The 17,330-nt window shown below is 38.7% G+C and overlaps 1 protein-coding gene across 3 annotated transcripts in view; it reads left to right on the top strand.

Moving 5' to 3' along the window:
• LOC139441760 (protein kinase C-binding protein NELL2-like) overlaps positions 1-17,330 on the top strand; it is a 276,342-nt gene that overhangs the window by 79,532 nt on the left and 179,480 nt on the right. The window contains exon 1 of one of the 3 annotated variants that reach the window (XM_071222541.1): positions 5,192-5,254. The exons of the other annotated variants lie outside the window; for them this stretch is intronic. Coding sequence (XP_071078642.1) covers positions 5,194-5,254 — 61 coding nt within the window. The 5' untranslated portion in view covers positions 5,192-5,193. Of the gene's footprint in view, positions 1-5,191; positions 5,255-17,330 lie in introns of those variants that run through there. 3 annotated transcript variants of the gene reach the window in all.

Raw genomic sequence — 17,330 nt, 5'->3', positions numbered from 1 at the left:
CTATTCACAAGATGTTTCATTGAATGTTCTACTATTCATTATGTGTTTCATGGAAGATTTTACTATTTAGGTGTTTCATGGAAGGTTTTACTATCATGGAGGTTCATGGAAGGTTTTACTATTTAGGTGTTTCATGGAATGTTTTACTATTTAGGTGTATCATGCAATTTGTTTTACTTTGCATGTCTTTCATGGAATATTTTACTTTTCACAAGATATTTCATGGAATGTTTTACTATTTTCAAGGGGTTTCATGGAATGTTTTACTATTCAGAAGGTATTTAATTTGTGCTTAGATAATCAGTTAGATGTCTTTCTTTTCATATTTCCATATTTCATAGGCTTCTCTGTTTACAGCACCTTTCAGTCAGTCTACATTGTTTATTATAGAGTTCTAAGTTTATGAGAGAAGGTTTAGTGCAGATGATACCAGTGAATGGATTGAAAAGACTTCCATGATGTTGGAAAACTATTCATTCCCTGCAAAAATGTCTTCTGCCATACTGTGTTGTTAGGAGTTTTGTATTTTGATAAGATTTTTGAACATGAAAATGCTGCAGACTTGTGGCCAACAACAACACAGAAAGCGGACATGCTGCCATTGATTATACTGAGATACGTCAGCAGGCAAATAGGATGCCTCAGTGAAAGCGTGAAAGGAAAGAATGTTCCAAACCATTCGCCACCCTGCAAAAACACTGCTAATGTTATCTAAGGTGTAGCAGTATTCACAAGGTGAAACAGCGATGAAAGCGATAAAATAAGTGTCACTGATACACGCCTATGCAAGAAGGTACAGATTTCCTTGAATAATGCTCTACTCGCTGAACCAGGAGGTCAATGTCCTAATGATGGCATAACCGTACCACTCAATCCACAATAGGCCCGCAGTACAAAGCCTATCATCCCATTGTATGCCTGCAACCAGGGGGCAGATGTGGATTATATAGGGCAAGAATTTCAGGAAATGCACAGCTAAGGTTCCTCTTGGCATTTTGTTGTCTGCGACTCGTGAGCAGTGAGCAGCTTCGGTTGGGGTGTGCATTGTGACTGCAGACATGGAATGCTGATAACAGGAATATATTTATACAGGGGAAAAGGCAAAGTTTTTATGCCGTCTGCCACTCTGTAGTCGGAGAGCAGCAACACAGTGGAGCAGCAACAGGTTGTTGCAGCTTGTTGGTAGGCTTGTGCCAGAAAGCTCGCCGCCAAAAATGTTACAGATGTAGAAACCATTTTTTACCCGAATTCTAAGAATTCTCAATTATTTCTTGTGTGTTTGAGAATATATATGCCAAATGATATGAACTCGACCGCTCAAGTGCACACCGTTTTTCAACGGCAGCAACATAGTGTTAATTAGTTACCTCCATTACGAGAGTATATCACTTGTTTAGCCTGTAGGTGTGACTGTGATTGGATGGTAGATAACAGCGCCGTGGAGCACGCTCAGTAGATGTGCAGCGATTTAACGTCTCGCTGGCATACAAGTGCATGTACAGAAAGATGTACACACGGTAATGATATGTCTTCCTCTAACCTTATCTGCGGAAACCTGGAACGGTGTGGTCTGGCTTCGCTGGATCCTAATCCTGATATGTGACATAGTCAATGTCATAAACTTGTCTACAAGCACAGTGCAAGTTAGGCATGGAATCTCTGACTTCTTGGTATGGCTGACACAAGGTGGATCAGCAGTCTTCTGAAATATAAGATTTGTGGAGGAGGTGATGTTGTTACAGCTTTTAATTAGGCACAGAATAGTCATAAGTTTCAGAAAAACGATCATTAAAGAGGAAATACTGTCTTTGATATACCGTATTTGACGTAATAAGCGCCCCGCTCTAATAAGTGCCCACGGCGACATTTGGTAATATAATGCTTAGTGAACAATCCCAATTAGCACCCCTTCTGATTGATCATTGTACATAAGACTTATTTATTTGCGTATAATACGCACTCGTGCTATATGCACCCTTAATTATGGGCAATTACATTCTGGAAAAATGTACCTGTCGTACAAAAACAGTGTCAGCTGTCAGCATAAGCCACGAAATTCATCTTTCATCTTTTTCACCAAAATAACATTCTAATAAGAGCCTCCCTGGGCGCTTATTATGTCAAATACAGTAAAAAAGAAAACAGTCCTTAGTTACCACTCCCAACTGCAAATATGGTGATATTTTGATATCTCAAGCAATCTTACACATGTTAGAAAATATATTATGTTAGAATGTTCATTGTCATGCAAATATTGAAAGGACAATTTCTTTATAACTGTGGCCTTTTGTGCCTTATTGATAAAAATTTGACCTGAAATGGCCAAAACATGATCAACCATTAATGAATTGTTGTGCTGGGAGGGTTGTAATCTGTATGCTCAGCATGGACTGAAGATGGGTGCAGATACTAATCTAAGGGGTCTGTGAGGATGAATAAACTGGATCATGTGTTTATTTTGATCACATGCAAATTTTGAAATACATGTAATACTTACACCTATTTGAAAGCGATACAGAAAGTGTCAAAGAGGGTCAGTTCCGGTAGTGAAATTCTAACTCTGCCTTTGTACTAATTTTCTCTTGGGGAATTATTCCCTTGGAACAGTTTTAACTTGGAAAATGTGTCCACAATACATTTACACTAGCAATATTTGTTCCGGATGGAGTTAATTCCTTGTGGAACTGATCATCAATGACAAATGCTCAAAGCAATTCCTAGATTGTGAGTGCCCAGTTCGTTTCTCATAATCGCTAAACTGTAGGCAGTGAGAGTGTGATCAGGGAAACCGACTGGTGCCGAGTCCTACAGGTAGCTCCCTCTCTAGTACAGCCAGCCTGTCTGGATACAGATGTATTTATATACTGACACCAGTACAGGTAGAACATACTGACTGACTGACTGCCCTTCTAGCCTCATTCTGTGTTCTAGCCAAGACATGGAGCATGTATGGCTTGGGAAGGAGGACTTTACATGGGTTTTAGGGTGTGTTGATGTCAGTCGGGTACTTGTTGGTATTGGGTGTTTCAGTGTGTTGATGTCAGTCCGATACTTGTTGGTATTGGGTGTTTCAGTTTGTTGATATCAGTCGGGTACTTGTTGGTATTGGATGTTTCAGTGTGTTGATGTCAGGGCACCTGTTGGTATTGGGTGTTTCAGTGTGTTGATGTCAGGGCACCTATTGGTATTGGGTGTTTCAGTGTGTTGATGTCAGGGCACATGTTGGTATTGGGTGTTTCAGTGTGTTGATGTTAGGGCACATGTTGGTATTGGGTGTTTCAGTGTGTTGTTGCACATCACATTTTAGTATTAGGTGTTATAGTTTGTCAATGTCAGTAGGGCACATGGAGTAATGACTTATATACACCATCCAGACACCAGGAAGTAAGTCAGTGTGTTGATACATGTGGACATATGTAATGACTTATATACACCATCCAGACACCAGGAAGTAAGTCAGTGTGTTGATACATGTGGACATATGTAATGACTTATATAGACCATCCAGACACCAGGAAGTAAGTCAGTGTGTTGATACACGTGGACATATGTAATGACTTATATACACCATCCAGACACCAGGAAGTAAGTCAGTGTGTTGATACATGTGGACATATGTAATGACTTATATACACCATCCAGACACCAGGAAGTAAGTCATTGTGTTGATACACGTGGACATAATGTAATGACTTATATACACCATCCAGACACCAGGAAGTAAGTCAGTGTGTTGATACACGTGGACATATGTAATGACTTATATAGACCATCCAGACACCAGGAAGTAAGTCAGTGTGTTGATACACGTGGACATATGTAATGACTTATATACACCATCCAGACACCAGGAAGTAAGTCATTGTGTTGATACACGTGGACATAATGTAATGACTTATATACACCATCCAGACACCAGGAAGTAAGTCAGTGTGTTGATACACGTGGACATAATGTAATGACTTATATACACCATCCAGACACCAGGAAGTAAGTCAGTGTGTTGATACATGTGGACATAATGTAATGACTTATATAGACCATCCAGACACCAGGAAGTAAGTCAGTGTGTTGATACATGTGGACATATGTAATGACTTATATACACCATCCAGACACCAGGAAGTAAGTCAGTGTGTTGATACACGTGGACATAATGTAATGACTTATATAGACCATCCAGACACCAGGAAGTAAGTCAGTGTGTTGATACATGTGGACATATGTAATGACTTATATGCACCATCCAGACACCAGGAAGTAAGTAAGTGTGTTGATACATGTGGACATATGTAATGACTTATATAGACCATCCAGACACCAGGAAGTAAGTCAGTGTGTTGATACATGTGGACATATGTAATGACTTATATGCACCATCCAGACACCAGGAAGTAAGTCAGTGTGTTGATACACGTGGACATAATGTAATGACTTATATAGACCATCCAGACACCAGGAAGTAAGTCAGTGTGTTGATTGATACACATGTACATGGAGTAATGACTTATATACACCATCCAGACACCAGGAAGTAAGTCAGTGTGTTGATACACGTGGACATATGTAATGACTTATATACACCATCCAGACACCAGGAAGTAAGTCAGTGTGTTGATTGATACACATGTACATGGAGTAATGACTTATATACACCATCCAGACACCAGGAAGTAAGTCAGTGTGTTGATACACGTGGACATATTGTAATGACTTATATACACCATCCAGACACCAGGAAGTAATAAGTCGGATACGTGGTATTTAGAGCTGTATATTCAGTGACGAGAAAGGATTAAGAACAAAGCATGTTATTGATGTTTAAAAATACCACTGGTTAATATATCATTTTGCGACTATTCTATGTATATGTGACTATTGCAGACATGACCCAGAACCACTATCCAATTCCTGAATGTGAAAGAATTATCCCAATGTGTTATATTCTATGTTGAGAGCACTGTGGCTTTGATTGATAGATTACAGAGTTGGGTTCATTGTCTTTACCCAACACAGCAAGAAAGTGCAAAATAATACCGATAATGTGAAAGTATATAAACGTTGCCTTTGATGCAGAATATAATTTCTTTATCTCAGCACAATGTTTACAGTTTGTGTGCATCGGTGCGTGTTTGCAGTCATCCTCCACAGGAACGCTGATGCAGCACACCACACACCCATGCAACTTTGATGATGGATCAATCGACTCTGAGTGAATACACGCGTTCACCTGATTGCATCGCGGTCGCAGCAGGTATAGTTCTACTGACATACCGACAAGTCGACTTCAATATGGCCTTACGAATCAATTTCTGCACTTTTTCACAGCTTTGAAATGACGATTAATGCTGGTTCACAGATCTGAGGAAGAATACCGCAATATGTTTATTGCGTGATAGCAAATCAATTTCGATGATTGGTGTTAGAGTTGGGTCTTCATGTATTGATTAACGTAGCAGACGGCTTGACCAAGGTGAAGGTCAACGGAGCAGGAAATGTCGTCTGGGTGTATGGTAGCTCTTGTTTCACCCAGTCTTGTAGGTGTGATGGATTGTGGATTGAAATTCCGTTGTCACATTTATGTCCATAAGGGTAGCCATAATCAATTCGTAGTTTTTTTGGTTTATATACGTGACTACCCTACACTTTTGTATAAGTACACCTGTAAAATATGACGATGTCAATGTTTGATTAAGCATGGAAGTTAAGGAGACCTTGTCATAACACTGCTGTTGGGTATAACTGATTGATGGCGTCACCAGATTCAAAATACTATAGGAGCTAACCTCAAGGACTTCGCTTAGTTTCGAACCCTGACTGCACATCACATATTATTAACTATAAACGTCTTGAAAACAAATCTGCTTGCTCACAAATAGGATGTCACTGTGCAGTGGTAGCTTTATAGAACTAATGTGTGTTTTTTCTGTTCTAATATCAGTCTTTGATACAGTAATCCCCCGCTACAATGCTACCTTCTGGGTCCAAATAATTGATGAGCGTTATAGATGATCAGCGGTTTAACGAAGATCGAGTCGTAGGTGGTAGATGACCAACAAAACAGTACATGCTCTGCTTACCTAACACGATCTACGTTGCACGTTTCAGAGTTTCAAAAAAGATTTGAATAGAAGTTATTTATGATTCATAGTGTAAAAAAAGATTTATCAATTGGATTATTTCTGAACTTTGAATGAAAATGAAAAATCACTTTTAAAGATGAGGTTTTAGTGAAAAGAGAATAAATGTTTTATTGTTGTTTTTCTCAAGATTAAATATACAGGAGGTAAACAAATGTTTCGAGAGAAAATATACTGTATTTGCCCCTCAATAAGTGTCGGCTGACCATCTTCTGGACCAGCCCATCGGTCAGAACTGTCTTGTGTATGTTACAGATGCATTTTACAGAAAGCACAGAAGAGTAGACTGGGTGTGTAATTGCTAAGTAATTATTATAAATAATGTTCGCTTTTCATGAACGTTTGAACTAAGTGTGTTCTATACAGCTTGATCTTCAACAACAAATTTAACTTGTATATGGTTTTGGATTCCCTTTGTCAATTTTGTAAGTGCCCAGGTCGCTTATTATGGCAAATACAGCATATGAAATGTGATAATGAAGAGCTTTGAAAGACATGCACAAAATACTCATCAGATGTGTTTATTCATTGTTGTGAAAGAAGCTGAGAGTGAACTTCACAGAAAACCTTTTTGAACAAACATATGTCAGCTTGAAGTAGACCATTTTGTCAGCTAATATATATGTCTGTAAATTCATGCAAGTGAAAGTGCTCACGTTCATTGCTATACATGCCATATGTGTGAACAATCTTGCTAATACGGAAAGCTCCCAAATTTAAGACGCCATGATACCAGATACTATTCCAACTTTATTGCTCTCAGCGCTGAAATATTTTCAACACATCCAGAGATTAGCAGTAAAATTATCTTTTTAAAGTTTCTTCAAAATCTTAACAGCATGTGTGCTGAATGATAGATTGTTCTTATGATCCCTAGCTACCATCCTACAGAGCTTCCGATGGCTCCACAGGTCATGTGTGTCTGAGGTATAACCAGTGTTATAAGTCTCTAATAAATGGCAGCCAACAGCTCTGCCCCTTGCCATGTTGAGTTTTTTTGTGTGGAGCAGAATGTGTGAGCAGCAAGGAACACTAGTGTTATCGGGGCCCTTGTCAAACTGTGGTTACAAGTGCAATGTCTGTAGTTTATGAATGAAATTCCACAGCGCAGTTATCAGCCAACTTGATAGTTCCACCTTGAGTCATTTGAGCGTTTTGTAAAAGCTGTCTCTAAGTGCTAAGTGCCTCCTGAGTTCTTCAAGATCCTTCATGTTGAGGCAAGGGGGACAATCTCTCTTGCTCAAATGTCCGAGGCAGATATTTCATCTTTTTGTTTGCATGCAGAAGGGGGGATTTGGCTCAGCATCCAAATGTGATGTGATTGTGTCAGTTGGGTTTTGTTCTTTTTAAGCAATATCCCAGTCACACATGGGCAGCAAACCAGGGAATGAACCTGGGTATTTTTAATGATTAGACAATGCTTTGACCTTCAATCAGCACTGCCCAAGAACTTCTAGAGTGAATGGGTTTTACAAATTGTCAAAAGTATTCAGGGTTTGACTCAACCTCTAGGTTACTGTCTTGAGGCTGGTGACAATCTTAAAGGAGTACTTGTTTTCTAATAAAAAAACCTTATTATTTTCCTTCAACTGTGAGCTGTTGACTTAGATTTATATATGGCAGATACCACAAATACCGCAATACCACATATACTTGAAGAAAGAGCAAACTAAAATGACTGGTTGGCGTGACCAAGATTTATTATTTACAGGCCAGTGCATAAGCTGAAATATTGCTGACTATAGCAACAAAAAAACATTCACTAAGCTCTGTTTTTGTCCCATTTCCCATTGAAATATATTTTTATCCACCATGACTAATAGTTGATCCACATGTTACCATACAAGAGCTAGGTAAGGGCAAGTTGCTAACATCAATCAGATCCGTGGCGTTCCTCAAGGGTTCTCGGTGATACAATAATTGATGCTACAAAGTGTGTTATCACAATGGAGACCTCGTCCTTTGTCTGGCTTCTCTCACCAAGTGCCAGACACACCATCTCGTTTGTCTGAGCCAGACACTACCATCTCGTTTGTCTGAGCCATCAGGAAGGTCAGAAAAGGTTGCCCTGCCTACCTGTAGTGTGTGCCCTGCCTACCTGTAGTGTGTGCCCTGCCTACCTGTAGTGTGTGCCCTAGCTGCCTACCAGTAGTGTGTGCCCTGCCTACCTGTAGTGTGTGCCCTAGCTGCCTACCAGTAGTGTGTGCCCTGCCTACCTGTAGTGTGTGCCCTGCCTACCTGTAGTGTGTACCCTGCCTACCTGTAGCGTGTGCCCTGCCTACCTGTAGTTTGTGCCCTGCCTACCAGTAGTGTGTGCCCTGCCTACCTGTAGTGTGTGCCCTGCCTACCAGTAGTGTGTACCCTGCCTAGTCAGGTTTGAACTAGTGGATCATGGCACCTTAATCAACAAGGAAATCCATGTCCTCCCATGTCATAGTTTAAGCAGGACTTCTGACTATGTTTTCTCAACTTGAAAACAAAGATGGCGCCCATGCCTGCCCCTGTCCGCCGTGGCCACTATCTTTGTTTTCTAGTTGAGGTGCTCAGGCAGAATTTTTGTTTAATCCTGCTTAAATTATGACATTTTTATAATTGAGTCTAGGAGATTCCTTTGAGCATGAAATGATTTCGGGGTCATCGCAAATCTGAACAAAAACTGGTCAGTGATCTCAAGAACATCCCAACTTCTAACTCTGTTTGTAGTCCAAGCATTTGCATGCTCATGCTCCAGGACAGAACAGCTCCAGATAAGTATGTAACACCCTTTGTTATGCATAAAATTTGCAGCATAACAAAAACTCCACTCACTCTAGTACAGATAAACAGTTTTATGTTTACAAAAGTAAACACTCCATCTAACAGATGACTACAGATAGTAGATACTCTAATACCGATAAGTAGTTGAAATTACCTCATTAAAGCCATATTATGGAATGAATATTTGAAGTTTCATTAATGATACTGGTAATTAATATTAATGATATCGGATAAATACCATGGATTTGTACTGGTGTATAAGAGCCTCGTGAAACTCGTGTATACACTTGGTAGTACTACATGTATGTCAGTGTGACTCTCTCACTATGCCATTGTCACAGCAGTGCTGTGTTCCTCACAGATTACTCTCATTATGTGTATAATTACATCGCTTCTGTATTTTCGCTGACATTGTCTCAGATAATGAATGTATATGTGCAGACTGGTGGTGGTCTGTCTCCTCATTAAATTCTCATTGCAGTCATCTATAAGAATGTCAAGCTCATTTTGAATGAAAGGTTAGATATTTACAACTGATCCTTGTCAACTGTTCATCAAGACGTCCAGAGCTACCATGCCAAAAAAAGCACAAGATTCACAGTGGAGTTATAACAATGATAGGCTCAAATGTTTAGAACATCATTACTTGTCTGTAGATATTTCAAGATTTCCAAACTGCTTGTCTTGATTCTACTTTGTAACGATGATGTTCAGATGCATGGCCACCAGATCAGTTGTCATTGGACTAGCATGTATTGTTGCTCACTCCGTTGACCATTGGTTTGTTGCATCAAGGCTCTGTGTCCTAGCCTTTGGTTGGAGGGGGTTTGGGGCAATGGGATGGTGGCCCAGTCGCCTAAGGCTCCATAGACCCCCTTGTGGGTTTCACCATAGTATACATCTATGACTTGCATTACTTCAGGCTCTGCTCTCACATTAAGCTGGCATACCATGATATAACTGTTTTACTATTAAAAGTGGTGTTCTGTCCAACTCACTCTCGCTATACAGACTGCCTTTATTTAGCTGTAGTAATGCTGACTATGGCATCAGACTCCATTCACTTCCGTCCAGCATGAATGGAACAGACATTACTGGTATTCTTGTATGGTTCTGATACTTTATTGGTTTCATCCTATCTTGGTATTAACCGATGATATAGAATCCTATACTGGTATTAACCAATGAAATCTCATTCTATATTTATTTTAACCAATGATACCTCATTATATATTGGTATTAACCAATGAGTTTTCATACTATAATCATGTTAACCTACGAGCTCTAATCCTATGTTGGTATTAACCAATGAGATATCATGATGTTTTGTATTAACCAATGAGACCTCATCCTATTTTAGTTACCAATGAGATCTCATGCTGTATTTGTGTTAACCTATGATATCTATTTCCTGGTCAGTGACCTGTTCCATTCTTCTATTACATCAGCTGACATTTGGCAACACAGCAGTCTTGTCTACCGCTATCAGCATGGAGTCCCCTTGTAAATTATTCAGAAAGGTGTTGAAATGGCCAGACCATGGTGTGAATGCTTTATCTTTTATCAGTGGATAGTTGTAGAAACTGTTGCAATCACTGACATAATACAAATCATGGTGGGTATTTTCAGAATACCTCATACCATTATATCACAGGAAGTGGCCATTAGTTATCTGCCCTTGATACTAAAATTGCTGTCTTCCATTTGGGGCCTTTGAAGTGATGTTGTTTAGGCTCAAAGAAGCCATCATTGCCCTAACATTATCATACTAAGTGCAAGATGCTGTATTGCATCAAATCATTGCAGAGTCTTTGCTTGCATCCTAGCATTGGATAATCAGTGTATCGTTAGTTGTATGGAAAACATTTTCAAGATGTTCATTGGAAAAAGGTGTGATTTGTCTTAATGATGGGTTATTTCAGACCTGGAAGTTCACGAGTGCAAAAGTATATAAAAACATGGCTGGATGAAAGTTATTTTCATATGGAGAGAGTGGCGGGAATGTGTTTGTTTGTACAGTTGAATTGCTGAAATAGTCCCCCTTATTTTAATGCACTGCTTGTCTTACTAAATGTGGATGGCAGAAGATCGCTATATTTGTGAAATGGGAATTCAGCAAATGATGTCATTGATAAGAATTGCTTCTGGGTTTCTACCTTGTTTCCAATTGAATCACCTTTGAGAGTCTTTACAGGCACAGGGTGGTCGGGTAGCCTAGTGGTTAAAGCGTTCGCTCCTCACGCCAAAGACCCTGGTTCGATTCCCGACATGGGTACAATGTGTGAAGCCCATTTCTGGTGTCCCCCGCCGTGACTACTATGGATAACAACTTCTTTATTACACATACACAACCTTTAAGAGCCACTTTATGACCATTTTGTCGCTATATGCCTGAAATAATGCTGATGCGACGTTAAATTTTACCTCACTCACTCTTGACCATTTACCTGACAAAGGGTCAAGTAGCCCTGAAATATTGTGTATGTATTATAAAGTTGTATCTTTAGTAGTCCTTGTCATGAATTACTTTTGTCCATCCAGCTGGGATGGGTATCTGGTAGATTGAATTAGTTATGTGAATGCCAACCGTCTCATACATAGCTTGCAGCTTAGGTTGTATACTCTCCAGGGAGTTGAGAATGCAATTTGATTGTCAACTTATCTGTTGACAAGTAATAATGTAGCAGGATAAACATGTCTCTTGTGTGGATGTGATACAATGTATATGCACATTCTTATAATTCCGAAATATATCATAAATAAGTAATAATGAGACATTTCAAAATAATTTTTTATTTACCTGGTTAATAATTAATTATAGAGGCATATTACTTGGATACCGGTTTACCATGATTTGCAATACTAATGAATACATTTGACATTTGTTTGGAAAATCCTGGCACATTGCATTTTTCAAAATCATCACCGTGTGCAAACATACAAATTTAATGGTGCATATGATGTCATTTACTGCAAATGCAATCTGGTGCAAGCTTCCACAAAGTTGTACAGCCGACAGAAACACACGAGAAATGAGCCTAAAACCAAATTCCGTTCGAAGGTTTGTCTTTATATTCTTCATCAAAGAAATAAAGAACACTTTACCCAAAAGCAATGGAAATCACCAAGAAAATCATGTTGTTTATCATCAAACGGCCCCCCTATGGTATTGTGTTTTTCTCCATAATTACAGATACAATCAGGCATGCACTATATTATATCTATGGCAATACATGAATCATTATTGCAATAACTTGCAATACGAAATCAGAACAATGCCAGTCACTAAGTAATTAGCATTTGCAGTCAACAGCAGGACAGGCAAGACAGCAACTGGCACTGGGGTTTGAAATGAGGTTTTGAAAAATCACCGTACCTTTCTTTTCAATTAACCAGATTTCGGAGACACTGAAATAACTCTTAAAATTAGCAAATTCTCACAAACAGTTGGAAGCGTGATTTCTAAGTGCACACCGAAAAGGAACACTTGATCCATTGACTGAGAAGAGTCAGCAGCCATCTGTGATGCGTCTACAGCATGCTCTGTCCCATCAGCTAATGCAGCTCATTAATTTAGTGTTAATTACTGTAACTCGCTCCTTATACATCTCACCTTTAACCTTCATCTCAGCTGGGGACACGGAGAAACTTTATCAGGTGCTAGAAGAGGGAAGAGCTCTCTGGCTGCTTTGAGGTTCAGATGGCGACAGTTACTGAAATGAATTGAAATGTAGAGCTGATACTGTTGATGTCGTGTAGTTTGGAAATGATTTTAATGCAAGGTGTTGAATATGGATTGAGTCCTCACACTAACTTTCAACTGAATTAGGCTTGTTTCAGGATTTGGTGTTGGTCATAGGAATGACAGATCTCGTTGACATGAGGGATTTGTTAGGAATCCCGTTATGGGCATCAATCATTTTGATGTCATTTAGTGTTAAGACATGGCCAAATCAATTCTTGTTTTCAGATTTTCATTTACAGTATGTAAGATGCTGTAGGGAAATCTGATGCTAAGGATTTATTAGGAGAATTGGAAAGATAAGTGTAAAATTACAAAGACTTGAAATAAGTATAGTTTCAAATGCATCTTTAAGTGTATTTTTTATATAAAAAATTGGGAATAGGCTCAGCCTATAAGATTGAAATAAACATGTGAGCTATATAAATGCTCTGCAACAGAAATACCGTATCAGACATGTAAGCCCCCCCCGCTCTAATAAGAGCCCACGATGATATTTGCTCATAAATTGGCTAGTGAATAATCCCAATTAGCACCCATTCTGATTGATCAATGTACACAAGACTTATTTATTCGCGTATAATACACACTCGTGTGTTATATGCACCCTTAATTATGGGCAATTAAATTCTGGAAAAATTCACCTGTCGTATATAAACATTTCAGGCTGTCCGCATAAACCACGAATATTGTCTTTCAACTTTGTATTTTTCACCAAAATAATATTATAATAAGAGCCCCCTATTTCTAAATTTGAGAGCGCCCTGGGCGCTTATTACGTCGAATATGGTACCTATTTTCACCTTTACTGTGAGTAGTAAGTGAAAGTCAAGGGGTCTCAGGTGGCAGTAGCGTTTTGTTTAAGATTACAAATGTACTGGTAAATAATGTAGAGAATTTACCTGCATGATCGTTGGGATGGTCCATAATTTCTACCAGTGATTATAACATGTATATTCCTGCATGGTGAGTGTTAACATGTGTTTAGTATTCACTGTTTTCTAGGAATTTCTTGATTATGATGCATTGGTCTTGAATATAAGGTATTCTTTACAAATGCTGCTTTAAATTTTCCCATTTTACACAAATCTGATAGGGATCATCGTAGAGTTTGACACTGCACAGTTTAGAAGTCAATGTTCAAAGACTTGTGGAAAGATGGACAACCGTGTATAATCTAGGAGAACATTCACAGTGTAATTTATTTGTCACACTTAGCAAGCTTATCCTGTGATAAACAAGTAATCCAAGGCCTACAGATGTAGGAGTCTCATAGAGCACCTTACATGATAACAGCCTGCCATTAGTCTCCAGTCTTGGCCGACCAGCTGGTGAACCAGCTCAGTGGAACATCTTCTGCTTACACTTAGTGTCCGTACTACATGCAGTGATTACATAGCTTGTATATACAGAACCTGTCTGCCTGCATACGTCTGCCTATATACATGTCATGCCTGCATACACTGCCCTCTCTTCATAAACTGCTCTAGCCACATAAACGTTCTACCCACATAAACTGTTCTACCATCATAAACTGTTCTGCCAACATAAACTGTTCTACCCACATAAACGTTCTACCCACATAAGCTGGTCTACCCACATAAACTGTTCTACCCTCATAAGCTGTTATACCCATGTAAGCTTTTCTACCCACATAAGCTGTTCTACCCACATAAACTGTTCTACCCACTTAAATGTTCTACCCACATACACTGTCCTAACCACATAAACTGTCCTGTATCTATAATCAGTTCCACCCACATAAACTATTTTACCCTCATAATCTGTTCTACCTACATAAAATGTTCTATTTGCACAAACTATTGTACCCACCACATACACGTACTGTTCTGCCTTCATGAACTGTTCTGCCTACATACAGTGTCATGCCTACAAAAACAGTTTTCACTCACTCACTCACTCACTCACTCACTCACTCACTCACTCACTCACTCACTCACTCACTCACTCACTCACTCATTGATTAACAGATATATTAGCTGACAAGACACCCAGGATATAGAGCTAACCAGACACCGGTACAGCTGACACCAACTTGTGCACTGTCTCTTCCGTTATTTGTATGCCAGCAAGAAGTATTCCCTGATCTAAACAAGGTCATGTGGTGTAAATGTCTGAAGAAGACTTCTGCAATAGCACTGGTTTCATCTTGTATTTCAGGTTTCATGAAACATATGCTCAAAGAGGTTGTTTAAATGCTCTTTTGAGGTAGAAAAAAACTTTTTTTGTGATTAGTACCACAACTTTCAAAGCTGTGACACATCTTTTGTTTTAGATACAAAAATGAGGTTCATTTCTCTAAGTTTTCAACTATTCTTTGGTTAGAAATAGCCGTGGAGGTTAAGAACTTTGTCTATAGCAAGAAATTATTTTTATTCAAAACGCATCAAATGTGTATTATGAAAACAGGTCACAGCTTTAGGGGTGTTAGCTGTAATATGGCAAATCCCTCCGGTGCAAGCTAGCAGATAAATGAATCCTTGCGGCTTCAACTGCACGCAATGTGAGTGTGTAGGTACTTCCGCCAGCACTAATTACAGACTATAAGCAATATTTATGTAGAGGAACAAATTAAAACTGTCTGTTAATCATGTAGGGAAGAAATTAAAGAGAAGCAATCATCATTATATAATAGACCATCTGATAGGACAATGTTATATAGTTGTTGCAGTGTACAAAGCAGAAATAACAGCCATGGGATGGTTAGCGGGATATTTATTTATACATCATGGTACAATTTTATCATTGGATGGTATTGATTTTTGTATTGTTGAACAGACAGTGTGTATATTGGCTATTGTTGAATTCTGTTTGGATATTTATTCAGTTTGTGTTTATTCATTTTATTTCAATCACTGACAGTTCAATGCAAACACTGATCACATAGTTCCTGCAGGCAGTTTGGGAACTGCTTTGGTTCTACTCTTGGCCTTGTTGATGCAAGAGTATGCATATTAATCTGACAGTAACCTCATCATAGGTAAAAGCATAGGATATGATACAGGTCTTGTCAAAATGACTTCTCCCATGTGGTTAGATCTGTATTGCTTTGGGTCTTGTCAGAGCAAGTGTATAACAGAGACTACTATTGTAACTAGGCCTGGCTATCGATATAGATAATAGAGATTGATAATCGCTAATATAATATCAATCAATTATCAATAAATATCGGAGAAGGAACTTTACGCAACTATGCAAGAAGTATGTCTTGAAGGAAGTCGAAAAATTTCAATACAATGGTGATCAGTGACACATTTATGCACAGATTACTTTGGGGACATCCGAGATGCCACAAAGACACTTGCTTTCCATCTTCAACAATTGTCATTATTCACAAGTCTGTGTCAGAAATATAACCTACCGTATTCGACGTAATAAGCGCCCAGGGCGCTCTCAAAATTAGAAATGGGGGCTCTTATTAGAATATAATTTTGGTGAAAGAGTCGAAAGATCGTAAATGATATGCCTGAAATGATACAAAAGTAAAAGTCTGTGCGTATTATACAAGACAGATATATTTTTCCAGAATTTAATTGCCCGTAATTAAGGGTGCATATAACACACGAGTGCGTATTATACACGAATAAATGTACACGAATTGTGTACATTGATCAGTCGGAAGGGTGCTGATTAGGATTGTTCACTAGCCAATATATTGGAAAATATCGCCGTGGGCGCTTAGTAGAGCGGGGCGCTTATTACGTTGAATACGGTATATTTCATCACAATATCACAATTATCAATCCTTTAAGCCAGTCCTAAATGTAACACAGGGTCTATGCTTTGACAAAGAAACTGTATAGTCGTAACCCTCTGACTATTGAAACTGGTTACCCCTGTAAGCTGTGACACATGGCTCTTCAAGCTAAAAATGTCAGATATGGTATTTCATTCGTGTTGTTATCATGACCTTAAAAAAAAGGATTATGCTTGAATTTTTGTGACTCATCTCAATATTTTAATATGTGTTACAAACCGCACACTATAAGGGTTAATGTTAAAGGTTCTGTTTTTGAGATTATATCAATAACAATAAAATTTGGTGTTTCAACCTAAAAAAAACATGAGTACTTATAGCTGCAGACATGTGAGCTAAGTGCCAAAAGCAAATTTGATCACACTGTTGTTTTCACAACTACTCTTTGATGGCTGAGCCATGAGGCAGGTCCGAAATAAGTTGTGGCAGTAACACTGGGCAGATGAGTGACAGAAGAATGACAGAAGAATGATAGAAGAATGACAGGCTTCCCTTCATGTTCTCATTGAAGCTGAAACTGTTAGAACAGATAACACCAACCAGAGTATGGACCTATCACTTACCTGTTAAATGTAGTGGTCAGGATAGTAGTACTACATTCATTCAAAAACCTGCCATTTTGTTTCTTGGGGCAATGACTGTCTTATCTGCACTTCTGAGGCTTGCAGGCTTTCTTTGTAGGCTTAGAGTGATTGATTACAAGGACATGGAGTGTAAAGTTACTAAGTGAACAAGGTGATTGGCAATCATGGACTTGTAAATGGTTATTTTATGTAATTTAACCACTGGGCTTATGATTTTTATTTGCATTTGCGTTTATTTCCATTTTGATTACTGACATAACTATCACAGTATTGTCATGGAAAACCGTCTGTGGCAAACACTTTTGAATCTACTTACGGGAACTTGGCTT

Source organism: Haliotis cracherodii, unplaced genomic scaffold (genome assembly GCF_022045235.1).
Source record: "Haliotis cracherodii isolate W230 unplaced genomic scaffold, xgHalCrac1.p SCAF_44, whole genome shotgun sequence".
Taxonomy (NCBI): Eukaryota; Metazoa; Mollusca; class Gastropoda; order Lepetellida; family Haliotidae; genus Haliotis; species Haliotis cracherodii.
Note: the sequence above shows the minus strand (reverse complement) of the source record. Positions and strands in the feature narration are given on the sequence as shown.